This window comes from Prionailurus bengalensis, chromosome D4, assembly GCF_016509475.1.
Source record: "Prionailurus bengalensis isolate Pbe53 chromosome D4, Fcat_Pben_1.1_paternal_pri, whole genome shotgun sequence".
In the NCBI taxonomy this organism is placed as follows: domain Eukaryota; kingdom Metazoa; phylum Chordata; class Mammalia; order Carnivora; family Felidae; genus Prionailurus; species Prionailurus bengalensis.
This window is the reverse complement of record NC_057359.1, coordinates 83,318,729-83,345,936: the sequence shown is the minus strand read 5'-3', so window position 1 is coordinate 83,345,936 and position 27,208 is coordinate 83,318,729. Positions and strand designations below refer to the sequence as shown.

The 27,208-nt window shown below is 54.3% G+C and overlaps 1 protein-coding gene across 1 annotated transcript; it reads right to left on the bottom strand.

Annotated features, from left to right (window-relative positions):
• Nucleotides 1-5,605: 5,605 nt before the first annotated feature.
• Nucleotides 5,606-25,962, bottom strand: LHX2 (LIM homeobox 2). Its single transcript, XM_043566892.1, has 5 exons — nucleotides 25,709-25,962; nucleotides 24,001-24,203; nucleotides 22,592-22,995; nucleotides 16,750-16,955; nucleotides 5,606-6,517 (listed from the first exon to the last, which is right to left on the bottom strand). Exons 1-5 carry the CDS (start codon nucleotides 25,826-25,828, stop codon nucleotides 6,230-6,232), a joined length of 1,221 nt encoding a protein of 406 aa, XP_043422827.1. The 5' UTR covers nucleotides 25,829-25,962; the 3' UTR covers nucleotides 5,606-6,229.
• Between the last annotated feature and the right edge of the window lie 1,246 nt (nucleotides 25,963-27,208).

Below are 27,208 nucleotides of genomic sequence, written 5' to 3'. Positions count from 1 at the left end.
CCTTTTCCTCATGTGTGTATACGCGGTCATGGTCCCACATATGCCTTATCACAGACATCATTAAGAAGTTACTCTCGGGGCGCCTGGGTGGCGCAATCGGTTAAGCGTCCGACTTCAGCCAGGTCACGATCTCGCGGTCTGTGAGTTCGAGCCCCGCATCGGGCTCTGGGCTGACGGCTCAGAGCCTGGAGCCTGCTTCCGATTCTGTGTCTCCCTCTCTCTCTGCCCCTCCCCCGTTCATGCTCTGTCTCTCTCTGTCCCAAAAATAAATAAACGTTGAAAAAAAAAATTAAAAAAAAAAAAAAAAAGAAGTTACTCTCGAGGCTGTTGGACATTTGTATTCTCCACTAGTCTCTGAGTTGCCCTACTAGGAGGGCAAGGACCATCTCATTCACTGGTATCCCCAGTGACCGACACAGGACCTGCCACTCAATAAGGGTCCTTACACAGGATAAACCCAGTTCTGCTGCTTCCTGACTGGGCACCCTTAGCTAAGTCCCTTCCCCTCTGTGAGCTTACACTGCTCTTCCCTAAAATGAAGGCGCTAGGTCCCCAAGTGGCGCTGCCTATCAGAATCCCTGAGGGACTTTTCAAAACCACCCAGGTGACCACCATCGACATCATCGAATTGGGAGTGGTGGGTACATGGAGGGACAGTCGTTACAAGACTGAGTGAATGTTGATACCTCCGGGAGCCGGGCAGTGAGTGCACGGGCGGGCGTTCAGTACACTCTTCTGTTTACTTTGTATATGTTTGAAATTGTTCAAAATAAAAAGCTTTTTATAGGATACGCCAGCCAGGGCTCCTCCCCAGTGAGTGGTGGAGAGCTAGTAAGGGTATTTGGGAGAAGCTGCTGGAACGGTTCGGAAGCACGTCTCTGGCTAGAGGCTCTCTGAGGCTGCTTCCAAAAATTGGCAGTGATTCTCTGCTGCCCACGTGAGTGCCGTTCACTGGTGGAAAAATACCACACCCTGAGCGCACGCTTCTGTCCTCTCCCTTAATCCCCCTGTGGCCCCAAACACTTCTAGGTCAGTCGCCTGATCTTCCAACTCAAAAAGTCCCCCCACCCCAGCATCAGTCTCTGCCAGGAGCCTCTTCTGGGCTTCCCCCGCATCTGGAAACCCCAGTCCCAGCTACAGTCGCACCCGGTCTGCTTCTGTAAGATCCTAGCCTGGGCCTGAATTGTCAAGGTGCCCCCCGCCACAGTGCCTGGCATGGCGGGGGAACTGGTACGGGTCAACTGGATTGGCTGAATTGCGATGAAGGTATCTTTGGGGCCCCCAAACTGTGTGATCCTGGGCAAAATGCTTCTCCTTGCCTTCTCACTCTGTGAAATGGATGATAATCCCTGTCTCGTAAAGCTGTGGGGAGGACTCAGTGAGATCATGACTGTAAAGGTGTGGCAAGTTGTGTGGCAAGATGGTCACCCCATGCAGAGCCAGCCTCTCCCTCCTGGGGGCGGGGGGGGGGGGGTCCTGTAACCCCCTGGGATTCCCTCATGTTGGGAAGTGGCTGGCAGGTGACACGTCCGTCTCCCAGAGAGCCCCGGGAGCCAGAGGGAGGGGCTGTTGCCCAAATAATCTCCATGTCCCCAGTCCCCAATGCCCAGCACTGGGCCAAGGAGGGGAGGGGCAGAAGAAGGGAAAGGTGGAAAGGGAGAAATGAAGGGCCTACTGGCATGCTTACAGTCCCCAGGGGCCAGAGGGCCAGGTGGCCCTCCCTGGGGCTTCTGCTGGCAGATGAAGCCTGACAGCCTCCACTCTTACAGCAGGACACATAGGTCACAGCAGCAAACACTTCCTCTCCAGAAAGTCCCATGTGGGACTCCAGCCTGAACGCAAGGTGGGAAAGGGGGTCTGTCGGGCCCGCAGCCTAGGAGAGAAGAGGGGTGTCAGAGGCAGCCCCCAGGATGAAGTTCCTGGTGTTCAAGGTTATCTGTGCTGAAATTTCACCCACCTGTCCAGGGGCACCCCCACCGTTAAATCACTCTCCACTCCTGAATGTGCTCTGTGGCCTCTCGGCTGTGCCCTGGCTATTTCCCCAGCCAGGAGTGCTCCCCTGCTCCCCTCCTCCACCCAGTCACATTTGGTTCATCCAAGTTTCCAGCTCAAATATCATCTCCTCCTTGGAGTCTCCCCACTTCGCAGGACGCTTCCTCACATCTCCTCCATGGCTCCCCCCCCGTATTTGGTCAAATACAACATGTACACAAATACAGCACGTACACATGGGTCCTGACAATGCCCCTGTCAAGTGGATACCCTTGGCCCCATCTTACGGATTAAGACCCTGGAGTTCAGAGTGGCTAAGTACCTTGCCAAAATTATTTCAAAGCAGAGAAGACTCTGGAAGATCTGCCCTAGACCTCCCCACTATGGGGAAAAGGAGACTTGGTGGGCTGGGACAGGACGGGGGGAAAGTCACGGCCGAGACCTCAGCTCCTGTAGAGTGCCTAACGACGATCTTGGGCATGCGTCCCAAGAACCAAGAGACTCCCCATATTCACAACAAGTGGAGAGCCCAGAGGGTCTTGGAGACGGTGCCTCGGTCTCCTCTGTGGCAGCATGAGGGGAGGTGGGGACAGTGCCCCAGAGCCACAGATGGCAGTGCTGAGAGGACCTCCTCCTTCGATCCCAGCACAGGTAGACCGAGCTGGACTGGCAGCCTCAGCGCCTTCCCCACTAAGCACCTGCCCTCCTATGTCTGTCTCTCCCTCGGCCTGGGACTCTGTCTCCCTTCTCCCTCTCTGAGAGTCTCCCTTTATCAGTCTCTAAGCGCCCTTCACTGTTTCTCTGGCTCTCTCCGTCTTGGCCTCTCTCAGTCTCTGAATGTGTCCCGGGGTCTGCCTTTATCTCTGAGGCTTCTCTTCTCAGTCTCTTTGTCTTGTCATCTGTCCTCTGTGCCTTGACACTCTGAATCTTGGCCCCCGTCTTTGTCTGTCTGCCTCTCTGCCTCTTCACTACTCTGCTGCTGTTTCTCTCTTTTCAAAAGTCTGTCTATTGTTGATCCGTGTGTCTCTGCCTCCTGCCCCCTGTACGTTTGTCACTGTCCCTTTCTTTCTCTGTCACCCAGACTCTGCACTATCTCTCTGCCACCCTCCCTATCTCCCTGTCTCGAGCACTATCTTTCCGAGTCTCTGTGTGTGTGTCTCTCCCAGTCTCTGACTCTGGGGAGAGCAGTGTCTCCTCCACAGCGCCCCCATCCCTGGCCTGACAGCAGGCCCTGCTTCTAAAGCTGCTCCCATGCAGGGGGAGGGGGACCCCCGGGCATCATTCCAGGGTCTGCTCCATCTGGGTGGCAGTGCTGACAGACGAGATAGGGATCGGACTCGGCTCTGTCCGGGCCTGAGCAAGGGGGCACAACCAGGCTATGCGGGGGCGCCTGGGTGCCTGCAAACGTTTGCACGTGTGCACATCTGGGTTTGTGTGCGGGTCTCCCTGTGTGGGGTGGTCTGGGTGTCTGTCTAGATGTATTTGTGAGTGTCTGGGCCTGTTTATGTCTGTCTGCGAGCTTGTATGTGTGTCTGTATGTAGGGCTGTCTGGGTGTAAGCAGCCTCCGTGAGCGTCTCCAGAGCGGACACGTGCGCTTGTCTGTGGGCACGTGTACAAGCCCCCGGGAGTACCTGGACTTGTATCTTGTGCTCATCCAACACGCCAGGCCCCCTGCTCGCGTTCTCTCATGCAGCCATCCGTGCGGTGCAGATCCTATTACCCTGTCTGACAGAACTTGGGGTCTGGAGACAGATCTGGTTCAAATCCTGGCTTCGTCACCACTAGCCGCCTGACCTCAGGCAAGTTGGCTAATCCTGAACAATCCTGAATTCATTCAGCAGAGATGTATCGATCGAAACCAGATAAAACGAATCCATGGTGCTAGAAGTCAGGATAGGAGCTACCTTGGGAGGGGTTCACAGGGAGGAGGCCCAAGGGAGCCTTTTGGGTGCCGTCGATGTCCTATATCTTGATCTGGGTGGTGTTTCCATGGTTGTTGTTCTTTTAGAAAACATTAATCAAGCTGTTCGTTTCAGATGTGGGCACTTTATGTACATTATACATCAATAGAATAGTTTACAAAAACTTACTGAGCTCCTGCCGTTTTCCAGGCACTCAACAGCAATAACCGCGGTAGTGTTTGTGAGTGTGTGTTTTTACCATTTCGGGAAGTGAGTCAGTCCAGGCTTTAAGCACTCCCAACCCATTCCTCCCCAATCCTGTCCCAACCAGGATGGCACAGGGAGGACAGGGGAGTCCCCAGTCCTGGGCTGGATTGTTCCCCTGCCCAGTCTCTCTTGGTTGTTTTCTCCTGAGGGCAGCTCTGATTTTCCCTCTGGATTTTCACATTGGCAGGCCGCTAAGGGACATTTTGCTAGGTAACTGCTGGCATTCGATGAAGCTGGGAACAAGATGCTCTGCAGCAGGGCTCAGAGCAAGAAATCAGGGATGTAAGATGCCCAGTGGACAGATACCACACCCACTTGATGCATCCGGCAATGGCAGGCGATGCCTGGATACACACATGCCTGCTCTCCACCTGCAACATCCTCATGAGTCATGTCTGTGACCCAGTAAGAGATAGTGGGCCTCTACTATAGGCCAGGCCCTTTGCTGGGCCCTTCAACACACCTTGCCTCGTCCTCACTAGAGCTGTTTATAAAGGTCACTATCTTCATCTTCCGGCTGAGGAAATGGAGGCCCACAGAGGTAAAGTGACTTCCCTCAGTTCACACTGCAACAGGAGAGACTCCAGCCTCATTCCGCCTGTCGCTAATCCTCTGTCCTCCCTGGATGTGTCTTTTCTGTGGGTTTCTGAGGTTGCCTGAAGCCTTAATAAAGGAGCTAAATTCATTTGCTTCTGCCCTCTAGGCAAATGATTTATTGACTTAATGAATTATTTTTTATTCATTAGGAAAACTGGAGTTTAAGCTGCCCTTTGGTGACAGGGTTCACTCTTAATAGGGATAGGCCTTCCTCATTGCCTGAACCACCCTCCCAGCCCAAAGAAGAGCAGAAAAGGCAGATGTGATGACCTTTGACTTCTATATTCAGCAGGATGTACATAATATTTGAAATGAATGAACTAATGATATACTTTGTGGACATACTCTCCACTCGGCACCTATGGCACCATGTTAAGATGGTCTCTTCTGGGGCACCTGGGTGGCTCAGTCGGTTAAGCATCTGATTCTTGGTTTTGGCTCAGGTCGCGATCTCATGGTTCGTGAGTTTGAGCCCCACATAGGGCTCCACTCTGACAGCACGGAGTCTGCTTGGGATTCTCTCTCTCTCTCTCTCTCTCTCTCTCTCTGCCCTTCCCCTGCTCGCTTTCTCTCAAAAATGAATAAATAAATAAACTTAAAAAAAAAAAGATGATCTCTTCTGTCTCTGCCTCCACTCTAAATTCCTTGATGGCAGGGCCTGTAGGGACTTCGTCTCTGGATCCAAATTTCTGGCATTCCAAAGCCTGGCACAGAAGAAGGGGCCCCATGCACATTAAAAATAAATATTATAGATAAATAAGGGTAGACCCCAGATATATGTCTGGACTTCAGTAAGATGGTTAAGTCCTGTGAATTTCGCGCCCAACTAAACGGCAGTGACACCAACTAGTTTCAATAAGTGGTTTTATTACTGGTTAGATTTTACAAATTCTGATATTCGAACAGACTTCCACCTTAAAATTCTAAAACAACAAAGCGACCGTTGGAGGGGGTTTGATTTTTCTTTTTTTTTTTTTCTTTTTTTAGGACTATTCAAAGTAACAAACTTTTTTTTTTGTTTTTTTTTGTTTTTGTTTTTGTTTTTGTTTTTTTTTTGCATTTTTGCTCTGGTCATAAATATACAGAGAGAAAAAGAGGGAGAGAAAAATGAACAAGTCATCCAAAGTATGGACATAAAACAGTATTCCTAAGGCACGTGGCAGTCTTTGAAAATACAGAAGCTCTAGCCAACTTAAATTATTTGTTGTTTTTCCTCGCTCAGTCCACAAAACTGTACAGTGACACAAATGTTGTGTTGCAGATAGATTTTCCAAGTAACTCCTCAATCCACACCGCTGCATTAGCCGGACGCACAATTTTTTCTTCCTCTGTTTCCAGGCGAGATCCTAAAATGTGGTTAGTTAGTTGCTCAAAGCCTCTATTTTAAAATACACTTGGAATTCAACTAAAGATAATTTCTTTTTTAAAGAAATTGTGGGGCGGGGGGGGTGGGTGGGGAGGGCGTGAGTCACTAGAAAAGGTTGGTGAGAGTCGTTTGTGAGGGGCTGTGAGGCTCGTGGCCCTCCAGGTTGCCAGGCACAGAAGTTAAGACTGACGTCACAGTTGGCAGGGCGGGGCTAGTCAAGTCTGTGAGGGTGGTGGGCGTGCTGGAGGGGCTGAGCGAGGCATTGGAGAGCTCCGAGGCTGGCCCCGAAGGCGTCCCGGTCTGCAACGCTGCCTCCGTAGACTTGTCCACACCCGTGTTTTCCTGCCGTAAGAGGTTGCGCCTGAACTTGGCCCTGGCGTTCTGAAACCAGACCTGCGTGGGGCAAGAGAGAGAGAGAGAGAAGGACTGGTTAGGGGAAGAGAGGCAGGGACTGGAGAGTAGCAGAGCATTCCCCAGGGATGCTAATCTGGGTTTTCGGGGTGGGGGGGGGGGGGGGAAGGGGGCGCGGATAAAAAATTGGGCTGGCAATATTTTGCTCTTCATAAAATAAAATTTGCCTTTGCCCTAATTGGCTATTACTGGGTTTCCCTTTCTGTTAGAAGGTTCTAGAGCTAAACAACATGGTAGGCACTAGCCATAGGTGGCTACTGAGCACTTGAAATATGTATGACTAGGGGGCGTCTGGGTGGTGCAGTCGGTTAAATGTTCAGACTCTTGATCTCGGCTTGGGTCATGATCTCATGGTTCTGTGGGTTCGAGTCCCACATAGGGCTCTGTGCTGATGGCGGGGAGCCTGCTTGGGATTCTATCTCTCCTTCTCTCTGTCCCTCCCCTGCTTGTGCTCTCTCTCTCTCTCTCTCTCAAAATAAATAAATAAACTTAAAAAAAAAAAGTATGACTAGCCAAAAAGTGGCTCCTTGTAGATGAAAACACAGAATTACATTGGAAGATTCAGTATGAAAAAAAGAAGGTAGGATATCTCAATAATAATGTTTCTACCTGTTATATGTTGAAATGATAATATTTTGGATATATTGGGCTAAATGAAATATATTCTTAAAATTAATTTTATCAGCTTCTTTTTGTGTTTTGAATGTAGCTGCTAAAAAATTTAACAATTTTTTCTTAACATTTATTTATTTTTGAGAGAGAGAGAGCATGAGCAGAGGAGGGGAAGAGAGAGAGGGAGACACAGAATCTGAAGCAGCCTCCAGGCTCTGAGCTGTCAGCCCAGAGCCTGACGTGGGGCTCGAACCCACAAACCATGAGATCATGACCTGAGCTGAAGTTGGCCACTTACCCGACTGAGCCACCCAGACGACCCCCTTTTTTTTTTTTCAATTTTTTTTTATAAAAAATTTTTAAATGGAAAATTACATACGTGGCTCACGTTGCATTTCTATTTGACAGCACTGTTCTGGAAGATGTGCACAAATCAAATCTTGATCATTGTTCACAATGGTTGAGAGATTTTTTTTTTCCCCTTGAAAGTCACCTTTAAGTAGGCAACAGAGGGGCACCTGGGTGGCTCAGTGGGTTAAGCATCTGACTCTTGTTTTCTGCTCCGGTCATGATCTCATGGTTTGTGGACTGTAGCCCCACATGGCACTACCAGTGCCGAACCTGCTTGGGATTCTCTCTCTCCCTGCCCCTTCCCTGCTTGCGCTTGTGTGCTCTCTCTCTCTCTCTCTCTGCCCCTCCTCCGCTCTCTTTCTTTTGCAAAAATAAACAAACATTAAAAATTTTTTTTAAAAAGAACTGAGCTTGGTATGAAAAGAATACAAAAGAGAAAGAATAAGGGTTTATTTTCATTTTTCCTTGGGCACAGACACACACACACAGACACACACACAGACACACACACACACACCCTTCCACGCCCATACCTTTGCACACAAGCCTGTTCGCTCTCAGGAAGACATGTGTGGAAACTCATCTCCACGGCACCCCCTCCCCCAACTATGACCACCTGTCTAACTGCACAGAGAGATCTAGCTGTACCCAGAGGTCCTCAGAGTACTTTGAGAGAGGCCTAGGAAATCCAGGCCACCGTGGGGCTGGGGGGGGGGGGGGTGTTGTGTCTCCTAAAGAAAAAAGCCTGAAAGGCAGGGCCCCTTCACTTCCCTTTGCATGAGAAAAACACCCGCCAGAAGCCTCCCCATAAAACAAAGGGCCTTAGAGAATTCTACGGATTCTGGGGTGTCCAGTTGCATATTTCCAGATGTGCCTGCATCTGCCTGTCTTCCCAGTGTCTCAGGCAGGGGTGGGAAGACCTCACCCCTGGCCCCACCTTCCCCTGGGGACCACCCCACAACTTGGGCCTATGGTGTCAAACTAGCCTTTCTAGTTGCCTGATAAGATTTGTGCTCATTTAAAAAGCACATCCAGGAGAATCCTGGGGTAAGGAGAGAGACTTGGACCCTGTGAAGTCAGGAAATAAAGCTCTTTCCCCAGCATGCTGGATCTTCCTGGGAAGAAAAGCACATTTTCCCCTGGCCTTCTGCCCAAAGCAAGCCCATCACCTCTTCTGGAGGTTTGCAGATAAGTATAGTGCTTCTAAGACCACCCTCAACGTGCTCCTCTTAGGGTAGGGAATCCTTCCCTGCCCAGCCTGCAGAAGTCTGCAGGGGTGAGACTGTCTCGCTGGCCCCAGGAATGGCTGATGGTAAAATGGATAAAGTCTGCAGAGGCCCTCAGGGACAGGAAGCGACTTCCCCAAAGTCTCACGGCCTGGCCTCCGACAAGGCGAGAGCCTTGGGGCCACCCTTTGCCTCTGTCCTGGCCTGTGTGTCTCTCTCCAAGCAGTAGCTGGAGCAGGGAGCCCCGGGGGGTGGGGTGCACGGCTCCCAGGTCCAGGGCTCTAAGCCCTCGGGAAGGGCTGGAACCAGTTAGCTGCCAGCTGTTTGCTCTTTCTCCTGCGTTGCCCCTAACAGTGATTTGTAAACAATGACACCATCTTCCACAACCGCCCTCTCTGCTTTACTGAATCTGAGGCGCTGGAAATCTGGCGGGTGAAAATCAACAACTCAACTAGAAGCCGGGTTGCTGTGGGGTTTGGTGTTGTGTTTTTCACCTGAAGCAGGGCTTCGCCAGAATTCTCTCCTGACCATTTTACAAAGTCCCCTCCTGAGCGTTTTGCTGGGGCAGGGCCCCCTGTCTAAGTCCACTTCACGTCCTTGGGATGTGGTACAGGGACCGGCAAAGACTAAGATTCAATAATATGCATTGAATTAATAGCAATGATGATAGATAACATTTGTGGACCACCATGTCCCAGACACCATGCCACCCTCTAACGTGCAGTCGTAGGTTATCTTCAAGATAAGCTAAGCATCCCCACTTTATAGATTTGAAACCAGACAGGCTCAGAGAGGTGAAGTCACTTGCCCAAGGTCACACAGAGGCCAAGCTGAGACTGGAATCCAGGAATATCTGCCATTACGTCCATACGCTCCCTACCACATGATCCTGAGTCAGCAAACAAATGAATGAATGAATGAGTGCGTGAATGAGTGAATGAGCACAAAAGCAACTGTGGCGAGGTGGACAGAGCACCAGCTGCAGTTTCCAGTTCTGGTTCTGCCGCTGACCAGTCCAGTGACCTTGTGCTAGTCCCTTACCTCTGGGTCTGCCTCAGTTTCCCTACCTGCACAACAAGAGGGTCGGACCACCCCCGCTTGACCTCTATGGCCCTTGGGGTTCTGACAGTCTGGGATTTCCAGCAGGCGCGAGATGATCTGCCCCACCCACCCGTCTTCTTAAACTGGCAGCCCCTTTTCTTCATCCACGAGGAGTGCCTTCGCCTGGTGCCCGGGGGACCCCCAGTAAGTCCTGGGTGAATGAAGAAGCCCACACTACCGCATGCCCCTCCTCAGGCACCCACTGGCCCTGCACGCTGTGTTTTGACTCACAAATTCCCTTCCTTAAGATTCTTTCATCAAGGGGACCAAGGGAGTAAGTGGAAAACCCATTTTGCCTCACAAATCCCTTTCTGGGTCACTAAGGGAACCAGCCCAACGACAAAATCTTTATGCCCAAAGATGTCCATTGTGGCATTAAAAAAAAAAAAAAAAGATTTTATTTTTAAGTAATCTCCACACCCAACGTGGGGCTCAAACCCACAACCCCAGAGATCAAGAGTTGTGTGCTCCACTGACCGAGCCAGCCGGGCACCGTTTCCCCTCCCACCCCACCCCCCACCCCCCCCGGCTTTATTAACATTTCATTTTTCCATTGTGGTATTTTTAAATAACATCAACTAATGGCCGCGTGCAAAGTGTCCAACCAGATGGGGCAAGTGGAAATCATGACACAGACACTCCATGCAGTTGCAGGGGTAATGTCTTATGATGAATGTTATATGAGAAAAAAAAGGAATAAAGAGGCTATGTCTTGGGGAGCCCGGCTGGCTGGCTCGGTCGGTGAAGTGTGCGACTCTTGATCTCGGGGTTGAGAGTTCAAGCCTCGCTTTGGGTGTAGAGATTACTTAAAAACAAAAGCTTAAAAAAAAAGAGAGAGAGAATTTGTCCTCTGGTACAGCAACTTCATAAAGAAAGTAATGACGACAAATAATATTCACTCACTAAGTAGCAGGCATTGTCTAAGGAGAGTTTTAAGCATTTCACACATAGTAACTCATTAGTGCTTTACAAGGTGAGCGCTAACATTATTTTTTTTTAAGTTTATTTACTTTGATGGGTGCCTCAGTAGCTCAGTCAGTTGAATGTCCGACTTTGGCTCAAGTCATGATCTTGCGGCTCATGGGTTTGAGCCCCGTGTCGGGCTCTGTGCTGACAACTCAGAGCCTGGAGCCTGCTTTGGATTCTGTGTCTCCCTCTCTCTCTGCCCCTCCCCTGCTCATGCTCTGTCTCTCTCTGTCTCTCAAAAAATAAAATAAAAAACCTGAGAGAATCCCAAGTAGGCTCCTCGCTGTTAGCACAGAGCCCAAGGCGGGTTCAAACTCACAGAACCGAGAAATCATGACCTGAGCCGAAATCAGGAGTCAGACACTTAAACGACTGAGCCACGCGGGCGCCCCACAAGTGAGCGCTAACACGATTGCCATTTGCAATTCTTTGTTGCACATCTGTCTCCCTTCTGGATTGGAGTTCCAGCTCCAGCGGGTCCCATTCACTGTCTGGGTCACACCCCACCCAGAACATGGCGGAAGGTCAGCGTATTTGTTGAACAAATGGGTGGCCAGAGAAAAGCTATCATTCCCGGTTCCTGTGTTCTCACACAAGTCAGTGACCGCTAACCAGTCATCTGAAGAATGTTTTTAAGCTGTTGGTGGCTAAAATATACTTTCTGCCAAAGTCACACCGGGAAGCCCTAAGGAGACTTTCAGCCACCCAAATCAGTCCGCTCACCTCCCCTGTCCCGAAGCCTGGCCTACTCTGCCTTCCTGACCCTTCCCCAGGAAGGAAGAGGGACTGCTCAGACAGGCATCTGTGTGCTGCGGGAAGGTCTGCAAGCATTTACAAAGCTTAAGGCCTTCGTGGACCTCTGTCCAAGGGACCATTCTCTCTCCCAGTGACCTCGCCCGCTGGTAGAATGTGAGAATGGTGGTGGCCGTGCCGTGATGACAATTTTGAGCACTTTTTATGCATTTACGGCTTTACAGCAGGATCCATGCTTTGCTACCAAGACATGGCATCTATGACCCGCCCCTTCCCTTCCCTTCTCTCCACCTGTACCGCTGCATTCTACAGCTAGACCCAAGGGGGGAGGGCCACAGCCCTACACTGGGCGATGCTGGAAAGAGCTGTGGAAACAGACCGATCTAGGCTCGACTCCTGGCTTCCTCACTGACTAGCTGTGGGACTTAGGGCTAGGGTCCTAGTCTCTCTGAACCTCAGTTTCTTCATCTGCAAAATAAAGATAATTAAATTTTTTTATTGTGTATGAGAGGTAGGTTGACTGAACCCTACTGTATAAAAGTGTGTGTGAAGTCCTCCCTAATCTGTAAATTTTTTTAATGCTTTTATTTATTTATTTTTTAACATTTATTCATTTTTTTTTAATTTTTTTTCAATGTTTTTTATTTATTTTTGGGACAGAGAGAGACAGAGCATGAACGGGGGAGGGGCAGAGAGAGAGGGAGACACAGAATCGGAAACAGGCTCCAGGCTCTGAGTTGTCAGCCCAGAGCCCGACGCGGGGCTCGAACTCCCGGACCGCGAGATCGTGACCTGGCTGAAGTCGGACGCTTAACTGACTGCGCCACCCAGGCGCCCCTTCATTTTTTGATATAGAGAGACAGAGTATGAGCAGGGGAGAGGCAGAGAGAGAGGGAGATGCAGAATCTGAAGCAGGATCCAGGCTCTGAACTGACAGCACAGAGCCCGACGTGGGGCTAGAACTCACGGACCGTGAGATCATGATCTGAGCTGAAGTTGGATGCTTAACCAACTGAGCCACCCAGGCGCCCCATGTTTTTATTTATTTTGACACAGAGAGAGAGACAGAGCATGAGTGGGGTAGGGGCAGAGAGAGGGGGAGACAGAATTTGAAGCAGGCTCCAGGCTCCGAGCTGTCAGCACAGAGCCTGACGCGGGTCTCAAACTCATGAGCTGTGAGATGATGACCTGAGCCGAAGTTGGACGCTCAACCAACTGAGCCACCCAGGCGCCCCCCTAATCTGTACTTTATACATTACACTTGAAGTCATCTCATTGGCAAACACCCAGTGAGTATTAGTATCGTCTCCATTTTATAGCTGAGGCTGCTGGGGCCCAGAGAGGTTAAGTCACTTGCTCAATATTGCTCAGAAAGTGGGTGAGAGAGCTGAGCCTGGACCTCACATCAACTGACTCCAAATTCCAGCAGGGTTACTGCATCCCAGGACTCCCATATTGATGGTGCTTCTGCATTACAGATCCAGGAACAGCCCAGAAAACCTACACACACACACACACACACACACACACACACACACACACACACCTTATATCACCGACCTCTGGGAACACAGCCTCAATCTCAACCTGTCCCTGCCACACAGACTCTCTCCAAAGGGTGGAGGTAGACCACCACCTCCGCGGGGCCCCCAAGGCCTAGTACCATTAAGCTGGTGCAGACAAGTGATGAGGAACCATTTCATGGGCACCTACTTGTAGCAGGCAGCACGCTGCCAACGCCTTCTCAATCCTCAGTTCTCAAGATACAAACTATTATTACCTTCGTTTCGTAGATAAGTAATCAGGCTCCAGGAGGAGATGTTAAAGTGCCTAAATCACACTGCTGGTAAGTCCAAAAGGATCTGAACCACTCTGTTAACCTTCCAAAGCCACACCACCACCTGCCTGGCCCAAACTGCCCTCACCCCGCCTCCCCCAGCTGGCCCAGCAGCAGTTAGAACCCCTGGGAGAGAGCCCCACCCTGCCAAAGCCTGGCTCCTGAGACCTCTAGCAAATCACTTCATCTCGCTACTTCTTAAGCTTCTCATCTGTAACATGGGCAGGAAAACATTAAGGGAAGGTAGATGAGTGGCTGGAAAGATAATGTTTTGCAAACTGCTGCATAATCATGAACAGTTGTGCTTTAGGGACTATTAAGGATCAGTGCAAGAGACCTGGATGTCTGCGAAGAGGGAGAAAAGTGGTCTAGTACGCCCCCACTCCCAGCAACATACAGGCCCTACATGATCCTCCCACTCAGGAGCGGGCACTGTCGGGTTGGCTTAGTGGAGAAAGAGCTACATCCATGGACCAGACAGGCCTGGATTTGGGTCCAGCTCTGCTACTTACTAGCAAAGTATGACTTGGGGCAAGTGGAAAGCATTTGGGCCTCAATGTTCTCATCTGTGCAGTGGGGAGGAGGTTATCATGATGCCTACCAGTGAGAACTCAATGAGCAAATGTATTTCACGGGCCTTTCAAAGTGCCTGACACACAGTAGTGCACTCAAACATTCATTGATTGGTAGACCCACCATGACTGTCCGTGCTCTTCTCTCTCAGCTAGTTCCATGTCCCTGGCTTTTCTGAGTCCCCATGGTAGAGGGGACACACAGGTGTGAGCAGGCCTGGCTCGGGATTGTAGGGGAGGAAGGCTCAGGGCAAGCATTCACCCAGGTCCCTCTGGTGAACCTTCCCTTAAACAAAGAACAGTTAGTTCTTCCTCTGGTCTCCAACAGAACGCCCCTCCCAACTGATCACACTATGGAGAAACCAAATGTGGGTCTGTCTCTACAGCTAATAGGTGAGTTTCTTCTGGGCCAGGACTGTGGTTCATTCATCTCTGTGTCTCCAAGGCCAATAGATATTGGCACCCCAAGGTGCCAATAGATATTTGGCCAGATGAAAGAATGAGAGACAACGATACTGGAAATCCGATTTGTTCCTAAAACAGGTAACCAAGCCTCTTGCCTCAAAGGCCAGCAGAGTGTGGCTCCTTATGCGGATTCAGACTCAACAATGGACACTTAGTCTCTATCATTTAGTCAGGATAACAGGGAGAGGTATATGTCCTAATGGTACCCATTATATAGGTGAGAAAGCTATGGCTCAGAGAGGGTAACTAATTTGTTTAAAATGCACAGCCAGCGAGTGAGTAGAGGGACAGAACTGAACCGAGGCCCTCCTGAACCGAGCTCTCTGCTTGACTCCAAGTGCCTGCTCCTGTCCTGGCCTGATTCACCAAATGGCCCCCACCAACATGCCATAAGGGGCTCTAGAGAGGGGAAGGGACAAAGTATCCTAATAACCAGAGAAGAGGCTGATGATCAGATTCGCCCAGGGCTGAGGAATGGCGGTGTGTGTGTGTGTGTGTGGTGGGGTGCCAAGAAGGGTCCCCAGACTTAACCCAAGAAGGTCAAGTCCAAGGGAAATGGACAAGGGGGAATCTGAGACCCAGCCAGGCGCAGCAACGTCCTCACCCCTTCTCAAGCCCAAGCCAGAGGGACCCCTCAGACAAAAGGGACGCAAGGAGGGGAGGGTCCCACAAGGAGCAGAGCCCCGGGGGTAGGGGGCGGGCCCAGAGAGGCGCATCGGCGCCCCATTGGCCAGCACTCAACTCCCTCAGCTACGTCATTGAGCCCTCCAGAGACCGGCTCCCCTCGCGTTGCGCAGGGGTGCAGGCCCAACTACAGGAATCAACCAACCAGCGCCCCAGTCACAGTCCATCCCGCCGCTGCCATCACACCCAAAATGCCCCCGCCCCCCCCCCCCCCCGCCCATGACATACTCGCAGGAGATCTTAGGGTGACTGCGCAGCCCTTGGTTTCCATTATCGTCATTCTCACTACCCCCCCCCGCCCCCCCCCCCCCCCCCCCCCCCCCCCCCCCCGCAGTGTTGCAGTCCCCCAGCCCTAAGTCCCCAACCACCTGGGGCTGGAGGGGGAGATCAGACTGGCCTGGACTTGAATCTCAGTACCTCCCCTCCAGTTGTGAGACTCTGGTCAGATCTTCCTCTCTCGATTTCCTCCCCCCCCCCACCCCCCGCAATGTAAATTGCTCTCCCCACAGCCACAGGTTCTAAAGAATAAACTGGTTACATTGTGCTATAAAGAAAGATGCTGTCCCACCTTATCGCTGTACAGATGGGGAAACTGAAGTCCAGTGACCAGAAGAATCGTTCCTACTACTTAATGCCAGTTGACTTCTTAACCTAGCTCATGTTATTCTTAGCTACCATCCACTGAGCAGATCCATGTCAGCTACCGTGGTGGACACCTCCTCATCTCAATGGCTCCTCAAATAAGCCTGCAGCAAGATAATTTCTTGCGTCCATTTCACATATGAGGGAACTGAGGCCCAGAGGGGTTAAATGATTTGCCCAGGACTGTGAAATGAGTAACAGGGAGAGCTAAAGATTTGAGAAGTGCTACTCCAAATCCCTGCCATGAATCTGGGTCAAACAGGAGCCTGGGACTCCCCAAACTGGGCCTCTGAACGTCTCTGAGGTAGGGACAGGACCTTCAAAGTCTAGGGAAAGCTCTGGATCCTCTATCCGGAAAGCGCCCTCACATACAAGTGCAATTCTGCGCAGTTTCAGAGGTGCCCATCTGCCTCCAGCTCCCTGCAGGCGGATGAGCCTCCCGGGCCCACCCAGGGGATCAGCCCACACACCCCCCCAACCTTGCTTCTGGGAGAGTCTAAGAAACAACAAAGAGACAGAAGAAAAATCTAGAGAAAGAAAGAGAAACTGGAGACGGCAAGTCAGGAAAAGAAGCAGAAGGAGGAAAGAGCTAACAGCAATTGGCTTGGACAGCCATCCTGGGATGCGCTGGGTTTATCTGAAATGCTTGAACCTTTTACTACGTGAACATATTTGAGTGTCACTCTAGTAATAAAGAGCAACTAAGAAGTGTTTACAAGAAAGAAAGAGGCTGAGTGTAGAGACAAAGAGGAAGAGGGACACACATACACAAAATAGAAAGATTAGACAAAAATTGGAAGAGAAGAGGAAAAGTTAGAAAGAAAAAAAAATCCCTGAAATACAGCTAGAGTCTGAGGAGGTAGAGAAAGCGTAGAGAGTGACAAAGAGAAGGGCACACATAGAATGGAAGGTCCTTCCAAAGCCCATGGCAGCTACGGGGTTCGGCCGCAGGCCCTGCAGGCCCCGGGTGCCCCCGCCCTCATCCCCTGTCCCGGCCCAGCTGACCTGGAGGACCCGTTTGGTGAGGCCCGTCTTTTGCGCAAGCTGCTTCAAGTCCTTGGCGTCGGGGTTGTGGTTAATGGCAAAGTAAGACTTCATGGTCCGAAGCTGGTGGTGCTTGAAGGAGGTGCGCATGCGCTTTGTCTTCTGGCTGCTCGGGTAGGGCTGGTCGCGGTCCAGGTGCTCCGCGTCGTTCTCGTTGCAGCTCAGCGCTGGGGAGGGGACGCAGAGGCGGCGGGTGAACCTCCTGACCTGCCCCTACACCGCCCCACCTGCCACCAAATGTTTCTAGCCTCAGGACCGCACGGCGGGAACTGCACCGCGCTGAGGTGAAAACATTATCCCCATCTTCTAGATCTATAGGAGAATCTGAGGCTCCCGGAGAGCCACCTGCCCGAGTCACTCAGCTAGGAAATGGCGGGATTCAAACCCAGCTCTAAGAGAATCCAAAAACCATTCTGTGCCATCGTGTCAGAATAATAGCAACCAACAGCTACAACTTGTTGATGGCTATTCGACTCCAGATGGATGATGTGCGTAAAGGTTTTATATATTTTCACCGAATCCTTAAAACAACTCTAAGAGCCTAGCATTATTTCCTCCTTTTTACAAACGTTGAAACTGAGGATTAGAAACGGGAGTCACTTGACTTGAATACAGAGCAGTGTTCAGGACTCCTGGGCCCACACTCTTCCTGTTTCCCCCTGCACTCTCTAAGGAGGGAGGCTGTCTCCCCCCCACAGTGTGGGCACCCGGCACCTGAAAGTGGATGACTGACTGACATCTCTCCACTCACTTTGATTTCACCCTCATCGGTTCCCCAAACCAGAAGTTCTGGATGACACTGGGCCGCCGGCACTGGGCTAAGGTCGGAAATTGTATCTTGCAGTTTAATCCTCATCCTCACCACTGCCCTGGGAAGTACTTGTTTTCCAGTTACACAAATGGGCTGAAGGGGCCAGAGAGGTTAAGCGATCTCTAGAAATCTCACGGAGTGGTAGGATTCTAACCCGAAAGAGAAGGAAGTTGGAGGAAGAAATGGACATGTATCTGACACCGAGGGCATGCTTTTGGCTTTACATACATCATAGGGCCTTCACTACTGCTCCAAGAGGTGGCTACTGCTTTTCATCCCATTTTTGAGATGAGGAAAGTCCTGCGAAGGGAAATGAAGCCATGTGTACACAGCCACACCACTGGTAAGGGCTGAGCCTAGATTCAGTCCTTGCCCGTTTCCTTCCACCACGCCACAAAGGCAGGCAAAGATGACGCACGACTCTTTGGGGAGCCGGTCCCCATCCAGAAGGGGCCCAGCTGGGGCCTGGCTGCCAATGCCTGGAAGGCAATGGGGGTGAGGGACAGGGGTGGAAACCTAAGGCCTCAGAAAGTTGCTTGGTAACCTGGTGCCTGATGGGGACATCAAGAACTCCAAGATTCCTTCATCACATCCCCAGCCATCCTACATGTAAAGTCTTAGTTTGGGGAAAACCTCAGAGGAGACCAATTCGGTCCCCTTAAAGCGGACAACTGGGAATATGTCTTGTGCCCCATCACATGCCCGTAACAGAGCTGCTAGATTTAGCAAATAAAAATGCAGGACATCCAGTGAAATCTGAATTTCAGATAAACAACGAACAGTTTTTTAGTACGGCTTTAATTTTGCATGGGACATACCTATACTGAAAAATTAATTTGCTGTTTACCTAAAATCCAAATATTGCATTGGATACAATTACGCTAAAAAATTACTCATGTATTTAAAATTCAAATACTGCACTGGATACTCACACTAAAAAATGTATTTGTTGTTTACCTGAAATTCAAGTGTAATTGGATGTCCGGCATTTTATCTGGCAAAACCACTTCAGAAGTACTCCCGATCTCCTGGTGACCTACTCCACCCACTGCTCAGGTGGGGAACAGTCCCTTGCAGAAAGAATTTGCAAGATGCTGGTCTTGTCACAAATCTTGAAGCTGTCAGCAAGTGGCTACACTTCCTAAGCGTCCCTTCCCACATGCACCCAGGCACCCAAGTCCCCCACCAGGGCTGTACTCCCACTGAGAGCGCCCAGGGTGAAGAACGGGGGTCCAGCAATTTAAAAGGGATCAGAAAATGACTCCAAACGGAATCCATGGAAACTGCCCTGCCCCCACTGCAGGGAGCGACCCTCTCCTTGCCCCCAGTCCCCAGCTCCACGGGGGGGTGGGGCAGGCCTCCCCACGGGGGATCTCTGGGCCCATCCCTCTGCCCAGTCCCCGCCTGGGCCTTGCTGCTCTTAATGAGCTCCGTGGGGACCCCGGCGCCCCATTCACCCAAGGGACATGCCCTGAGTGCGGCCTAGATGGGAGGAGGTGGTTTGGGGGAGGGAGACAGAAAGGGCACAGAAAGGAGAGAAAGACACAGAGGTAGAAAGACAGACAGAAGGGAGAGAGAGTAAAGGAGAGGGGGGAGGGAGGGGAGGTGGACAGGGCTAGGAAGAAAGAGAGGAGAGACGGAGGAAAAGAAAACAGTGGAGATGGGGAGAACCGGAGAGAGACGGCTACAAAGACAGAAAAAAAAATCAGGAAAAGACACAGAGAGAGCCTGAGGGGACAGCGAGGCCTGGAAAAAAAAAGGAGGACTGTGTGGTGGAGGGCCCAGGTTAAGGAACAGAATCCCGGATCTCAAGGAAACCAGGTCCCTTCGGGGAAGCGTATTCCAGAGCCGTTACTGGCCGGGGAGTGGCGAAAAGGGGAGAGAGGGGAAAAGAGGGGAGGGCAGAAAAGGAGCTGGCCCAAGATTGGGAGGCCGAGGTGGCCAGTGGCCCGGGCAGGGGGGCTGCGCTGGGGGAGTGAAAGCAGCCGGGAAGCAGCCGTTGAGTCCAGATTTGCCCGGTACCCCAGGCGCCCTCACTCCCGCCTCCCTCCCCACGCCCCGGCCGGGTCGAGATTCCCCAAGATCGGATCCGGGGAGGAGCGAGGGGCTGAGGGGAGGGGGAGGAACAGGCTTTCTCTCTCCTTTTTTTTTTTTTTTTCCTCTCAATTAGGCCGATTCAATGGAGCTAAAGAGCTCGTAAAATCATGAATAATTTACTCGTGATCTGTTATTAACCCATCGGGTTTCGAGCTCTTGTCGCTGGGACTGAACCTGTAATCAAATCTGACTTCGCCTCATTTTACTAAAGACGAGATTGTAGGTTCAATTGTCTAAATAATGGATTGGAATCAAATCAGTAATTACGCCGCCAGGCACACACACAAAAAGCTGGGGCTGGGGGAGGCCCGGGCGTCCGGCCGGTCCGCGCGGGACTCCCGCGGCCGTGGCTTACAAACCCCGGCGCAAAGTGCGCGGCCCGGGCCTCGTCCGCGCCCCGGCCCGCTGGCAACCCCGCTCAGGGGTTTCCTTCTGCCTCTGGGACCGGGGCTGCGCTCTCGGACCCGAGGGGCAGCCGGAGCAGGGCTGCCGCGGCCACCGCCCCGGAAGGACTTTCCGACCCTGCGGCCCCGCCGCTTCGGCTGCCCTTCCCCAGGCGGCGGGCTGGGCGCACCGACGGCCGTCCCTCCCCAGTCTGCCCGAGCTCGCCGCCCTGGAATAAGGTGCCGCCGCTCCGCCACCGCACTGGCCCACAGAGCGAAGGGCTTTGCAAGGGGTCGGTGTAGCTGGGCTCCCGGGTGTGGGACACTCACACCAGCAAGCTCGTGTCCTCAACGGTCAGAAACACGCACACGCGCTCTCGCCCATACACACGACCCGCAGTGCACCCTCCACCCTCCACGGTGCCCTTTCCAGCCGCCCCACGGCCCACACTGCGGCCATTTCTCTCCTGCCCGGTGCGGGGAGAGGCGGAGAACGGCAGCCAGACCCGGGGAGGCCTGGCTGGGCCCGGCGCGGCCAGGGAGGCGCCCCCTTTTCCCAACCCGGCCCCGGGAGCCCCGAATACGCGAGCGGCGCGGCCACCGCCGCCGGCGCGCCGTGTGCGGTTTCTTCCGCCTGAGTCAAGGCCAGAGACGCGCGCCGGGAGAGAGAAAAAGACCGGAACAGAGAAACCCAGACAAAAACACACAGAGGGAGAGAGACAGAGAGAAAGGGGGATCGAGAGAGTTGAAAGGTAAAAAAAGAGAGAAGGGTCAAAGAAAAACAAAAAACAAAAACCGAGGAGATGGCATGGGTGGGGAATGCCTTGTAGTGGTGCCAGATCCCTTGAAACTCAGCCTCCAGCCACATCTTCTCGCTCGGTGCCGCCGGACCTCGCCAGGGAAGGCGGCAGAGCAGCAAGAAGCACAAATAAATTTCTGAAACTCTTCTGCCTTTCAATTCCAAACCCAGTTGCAAACCTGCCTACCTAGAAAAACATGATCCCACTCCCCACGCGCTCTGCGGCCAAGTCAGCCTGCTGCTTCCTACTGGGGGCCGACCCCATTTGATAAATAGACGTGGCTTTGTTTGGGGGGGGGGACCCGGCCTGGACCCGATTTAGTTTATTTTCAGGGTGCTGAGAGATGAAGGATGGAAGTTTTTGAGAGCCGGCATCTCCGGCAGAACCTTCGACAAATCTTTAATCTGCCGCCACAGACCTGTCTGCGGCCACTTCACCATTTACCAGACTGGGGGCTGCATTTTCCTCCCAACTCCACACACTGAGACACATACACCCATCCATCTTCCAACAAGCAACTTCGTTGGATCGAACAGGGGACAACCCCCACCCCACCCTGCCCCTGGCTGAATTTTCCTCCCCAGCCAGCTCAGATTTTTAAAGATCAAAATAACCCTGACTTCTTCCCCACGCTGCCCTCTCCCCCCAATCCTGGGTTTTTGTTTTGTTTTGTTTCCACTTGCGCATTAGACTAAGGGGAAAAGGAGGAAGAAAACAAAATCCCGGAATCCGATTCTGTCGCAAACGAAAGAAAGAAAATAATTGCAAATAAACTCTATCTAGTTCAGAAGCCCGGGGAGTCATAAACCTTTCCCGGCCTTGCAGACGTCGGGCAGATGTTGACGGTTCAATTTGCCGGGCCCCAGAACCTCCACAGCTGTCCAGAGCGGGGAGGGGTGCGGGAGGGGGCAGAGCCTCTCCTGGAAAGGCTTGGGGTTCTGAGATGCCGGAAATGTGAAATGAGCCCTCCACCCGACTCCGGGAGAGGCCAGGCCTACTCCGGTCTTCTCATCCCCGGGCGCCGCCGGCCTCCAAGGGTCGCCGCTCTCATCCCAGCACCCCGCTGGCGCCCAGAACTCCGAGGAAGGAGCCCGGGGAAAATCGAGACCTGGCGGAGCAAGAGGATCCGCGGGGCACAGTGACCCGCTCTTGTTCATAAGGGTCCTGGGCCCAAGTTTCCGGAGCCTGCTGCCCTCAGTACATTTCACCTGACAGGCCCAACGCCAGGCCCAGCAAGTTACCCCAGGCCACCACCAGTCCCTTCTCTTGGGACCGTCGCTGCCCTGCCTCGTTCATCCATCGCCACAGCTCCCTGTCCTCAGCCCCGCCAACCCAGAGCCTGTTTGGTGCCGGCTCCTCCTTGCTTTCTCTATCCTCACGCTTTCTGACCAACAAAGTGGGGGAGAGGCCCAAACCAAAAAACTGCCTCTAAAAATTCTCTCAGCGACGAGGCCCTGCACCGGGGTCAGCAAGACTCTAATGCACCTTCTCCTTCCACCCCAGCCAAGGGCGCGGAGGCTGGAGCCGAGGAGCCTAAACGTCCCTTCTGCTAGGTCCTGTAGCACCTAGGGTCTGGGGAATCTAAGGACTAGAGTACCCAGAGTGATATATACATATGCGTATCACACGGAGATTCACTCCGGCTTCAGGCGGTGGTCAGCCACGCACTTTCCCCCAACCCGACGGGGGCGCTCGGTGCGCCTCGAACTCACCAGCGTTGTAGGCCGCCAGATCCGCCCCGGGGCCGGGGCTCTTGCGCTTCCTCGGCCGCCCCTTCTGCACCGTGCCCACGCCATTGTAGTAGGGAAGACCCAGCGGATTGGCCCCTGCTGCGCCCAGCCCGGCGCTCTTGGCCGCCGCCGCTGCGGCTGCCGCTGCCGCCACGTCGGCGTGGTTGAAGTGCGCGGGGTACTCGCCCTGCAGCAGCGCTTCGAAGTGCAAGCGGCAGTAGACCAGGCTGTCCTTCATGCCGAAGTGGTCACCCGTGGTCAGCATCTTGTTACACGTGGTGCATGTGAAGCAGTTGAGGTGATAAACCAAGTCCCGAGCGCGCATCACCATCTCCGAGGCCGAGATGCCCAGGTGGCAGCGGGCGCAGCGCTGCACAGAGAACCGCCTGTAGGGACCATGGAGGGAGGGACTGTGGGGACACACGGTTGGGTACCCCCCATATCCCTCCTCCAGGTGCCGCTGCTGCCACGGGGGGAGATCTACTCCTTAAAATGGGAACCAGTCTTAAGTTGGAGGATGGGGAAAGAGGGAACTAGATTTTGGGCCAGGTCTTGTCCTACCCTAAAATACAGTTTCCCTTAAGCATATGTATGTCCACAATGCTTCGACCTTACCCAGGGTCTGGGCAAGCCCCAGGAAAGCCTTTGCTTGGGAACGCAGGGAGAGGGGGGCTACCCACTTACCCTTTCTCAACCTTTACCCCTGCCCTCCATACCGGTACCTGACGATCCTACAGACTTTTGTAATTTGGCAGGGGGGCGGGGGAACAGAGACAGGGAAAAAGAGAGAGGGGAAGGGAGAAAGAGAGAAAGAGAGAGAGAGAGAGAGAGAGAGAGAGAGAGAGAGAGAGAGAGAAGGAATATAAACAGACCCTAACCCTAAACAAGAGGGGAGAAACAAGAAACTTGTAGCCTGTTAGTGACTCTGGCTCTTTAACCCTACAGGCAGCTTTCACCCCCATCTCCACGAAAGACCCGGAAACGCACCCAACTGATCCCCCAGCTCTCCCTCCAACTTTGTGGCACACCAGCCCAGGCTGCCTGGGCTTGGTGTGGGGGGGAGGTGGTGCTGCCTGTTTCTGTTCCCTCTGCTTGACCCAAGAAACTTCAAAGGGAGAGGGGTGCAAAGACCCCCCCCCTCCAACCCAAGCTTATTTATGGTCTAAGCTCAGAAGAGAGCCCTTTACTCTGGGTCCCTATAGTTCTCAGACCTTTCCAGGAGTTCCCTCAAATTCCTGTTTGAAAAGGTTGTCACCCCATTTGTACTGGCTTGGAGAAGGGGGGACCCAGGTGGGGAACCCTCCCTTGGGACTGGAGGCCAAGAAGACCGGGTCAGATTGTGTCTGAGATTAGGGGGGCCTGGGGGGCAGAGGGTCCTGAGTTGGGGGTACCTGTAGTAGTCTTCCTTGCAGTAGATGCTCCCATCCTTGCTGAAACAGGTGAGCTCCGACTCCAGGTTGAGCTTGCACTCGCAGCACTTGAGGCAGCGCATGTGCCACTGCTTGTCCACCGCCAGCAGGTAGTAGCGGTCTGAGATCTTGCCCCCGCAGCCAGCGCACAGCGCGGCTCGGTCACTGCTGATGGACGGCATGGTCTGCGGAGGGAGGGAGGCGGGAGACCGCAGCGCCTGCGTCAGCCTGCGACTTCACCACCGCTTGGAAACGGGCACCCTCAGCTCCCCCCGGTTGCTCAGGCTAGCCCTAAACCCGGAGAGGGCCGCCGGGGTGTGCGGTGGCTTCCTCGTCCCTAAAAGGCCCATAGTGAGGAGGCTCAGAACCCAGGCCCGCCCACACAGCCCAAGCCGGCCACAGGCCCAGGCCTGGCTGCTGGCCTGGACGGATCTCCCTCCTTAGTTCTCCCCCTTCCTGCCCCCTCTGCCCTTTTCCCAGAAAGGCTTGGGCTGTGTTTGAGGGCTGGGGCAGCAGTGGCTACTCCAGTCAAGCCCTCCAAAAGCTCTCTCAAAACTGTTTCTTAAAGGAGCCACTCTGCTGGGCCCCAGGAAAAGGGGTAAGATGACCATTAAAAGTCCCCCTCTCTCTACACAGACTCCTCTCCTCTCGGGAGACACACAGAGTTCCTGGCCCCGAGCCCCAGTGATCTCTGGATCCGTATGCCAAAGGTTTAGGCCAGGACAGGTCGCAGCCACGTCTGCCCCTCCACTACCTTGGCCACACTGGCTGGGGCCCTCTTGGGTTCTGGGAGATGGTGAGTGGAGTGCAGAGGCACCCTCAAAGTCTCCGAGTGCAGGACAGAATGAGAGTTTAATCCAGGAAGAAGAACTCAGAAGCCGGAGGCACTGAGGCTGCTGCCCTTGCTTTCCAAGTGGAGAGGCTTCCCTCCTCCCCACCTCCTCGGCCTGGCCTCTAAAGGTCACTTCTGGGCCCAACTTGGATAGCGACTGCTTGCCTGGCCCTCTGGGAGGTCTGAGGTGAGGAACTGTCTATTTGGAGCTGGGCTGGCAAAGCCAGGTGTGGAGATCCAAATGGACTCCCCTTCCACAAGAACCAGGCCAGGGCCTGAAGTCCCAGCCCTGGCCTGGCCTGGCCAGGTCGGCCGGCCAGGAGGCCAGGGGCGTGATCAACGAAAAGCACTGGCCCAGAAGACTTGGACCCCTGAAATTGTGTTGGGGAGGGAACTCCGATTGCCAGGAGGCGGGACGCGAGCGGCCCACGCCGGCTGGAGCCCCAGTGCTCCCGTTTGGTTCGCCTTTCCCAGCGCCGCAGGCGGCGCCGCCAGCAGCTACAGCCGAGTAGTGGAGGGGAACGCGGAGCTGGCGACCAGAGGGGCCCGGTGTAGTGAGAAGAGGGCCATCCCGGGACGCGGGTAGGACTTCGCTCCCACTTCGGGAGAAATGCTCTCTTGCACCCTCGGGGTCTGAAATTTCGGTTTAAACCTTGTTTCCCTCCTCCGCCCCAGCAGCCGGGTTTCCCCCGAGCCGGGAGCTACGGGCCTTGCATCCTGTCCGCGGATCCCCAGCGCCCAGTCCCGTGCGGCACGAAGGACGCTCCCCAAAGTGCCCCCAAACTTCGGAGAGCAGAAGCGCGGACCGACCCGGCCCCGTCCCAGCTTTCAGCCCCGACCCCGCAGCCGTGCGCCTACCGTCTCCGTGTCGCCGCGGTCGATGGCGGAGCTGATGGCGGGAGCCTCGCTCTTGGCCCTGCGGTCCATCTCGTCGATGACCCCGTGCACCTCGGGGCCCGACAGACTGTGGAACAGCATCGCGGCGGGACCGGCGGGGCCGGGGGCGCGGCTCCTCCGCGGGAGGGCTTGCCCCCCGCCTCAGCTGCCTGGCGCTCCCGGCGCTAACGGGCCCGGTGCATCGCCACCGCGGCCCCGGCCCCGCCCGAGCTCGGCTGCGCCCCCAGGCCGGGCTCCGGGCCCCGGGCGCCCGCGGGCCAGGACGCCTCCCGCCGAGGCGCAGGGGCAGCTACATCGCGGGGCGCCTGGGCGGCGGCGCCAAAGCCAGGGTCACAAGGGCAAGGGGCGGGGGGGGGGGGGCGGGAAGGGGGAAGCCGAGGGCAGAGGTCGGCGCCCGCCGCGGGCGCTTTCACGCCGCGGGCATCGCCCGCCCGGCTTCAGCGCCCGGGGCGCAAAGCAGGAGCGCAAACTCTGCCCGAGGCGGCGACGGCTGCGGTCGGGGCTCACTCGGGAACGGCTAGGTGCCCGCGGCGGCCCAGCTGCCTGGACCTCTCCCCTCCCTGGGGTGTGCCCCCAGCCCTAGGCGACCCGCTTAGGCGCTGGGTCGGCGACTGTAGTACGGGTTTCTCCGAAGCCAGCGAGCCGAGCCGAGACACCGAGAGAATTGAAGAGGAGGAGGAAGAGGAGGAGGAGGTGGTGGTGGTGGTGATGGTGGTGGTGGTGGTGGTGGTGGTGGTGGTGGTGGTGGTGGAGGAGGAGGAGGAGGAGGAGGAGGAGGAGGAGGAGGAGGAGAAAAAGGAGGAGGAGCAGAGTGGGAGGTGGAGCCGCCGACCGCGGGCCCAGCCGCGCGCAATGCTCTCCAAGAGCGCGCCGAGCCCAGCCCCGGCTCTGCAGTCCGCGCCAGCCAAGCGTCCGCGCCTTTTCTACAGCCGCGCCTTACATCACGTCCTGCCGCCGCGCCATTGGCCGCCCAGCACCCCGGGCCCTGGCAGCGCGTGCTCCGGGAAGGCGGGAGACCCGAGAGGGAGGGGAGAAGCAGGAGGAGGAGAGGAGCGACGAGATGGTGGGAGCTGGTGGGCAAGGCTGGAGGGAGGGGGCGGGAGGAAGGGAGGGAGGAGGGAGAGCGCGGGGTTTGGAGTTTTTAAGCTACGAACAGTTTCCTGCGATTCTTTGGGACGGAAAATTAAACCCTCTCTCCCCGCCGTCTCCATCCTAAGAAGGCGCAGCCAGAGGATGCTTGAGGAGCTCTCACTCGGGTCTCCCCTCGGCCCAGAGCCGCCGCCTCGGGCACCGGCTGGGGAGGCTTGGGAAGGCAAGCCTGGGGCAGAGCTGCGGGAGCCTTCGGCTGCTTCCCGCGGAGCTCAGCCTTCGGCCCAGGCTCCGCGCTGCGGGTTGCGGGCGGCCGCGCAGGCCTCCTGAGGACCGGGCTGAGCCAGAGCGGCAAGAGCCAGCGGGAGCTGT

Bases quoted from the DNA above. Each gene is read 5' to 3' on its own strand.
- LHX2 (XM_043566892.1), bottom strand. From the start codon at position 25,828: ATGCTGTTCCACAGTCTGTCGGGCCCCGAGGTGCACGGGGTCATCGAC. The intron at 24,204-25,708 runs GTAGGCGCACGG...CTCCCTCCGCAG, and splicing joins ACCGCGGCGACACGGAGACG to ACCATGCCGTCCATCAGCAG. The intron at 16,956-22,591 runs GTGAGTTCGAGG...TCCCCTCCCCAG, and splicing joins TCTGGCGGCCTACAACGCTG to CGCTGAGCTGCAACGAGAAC.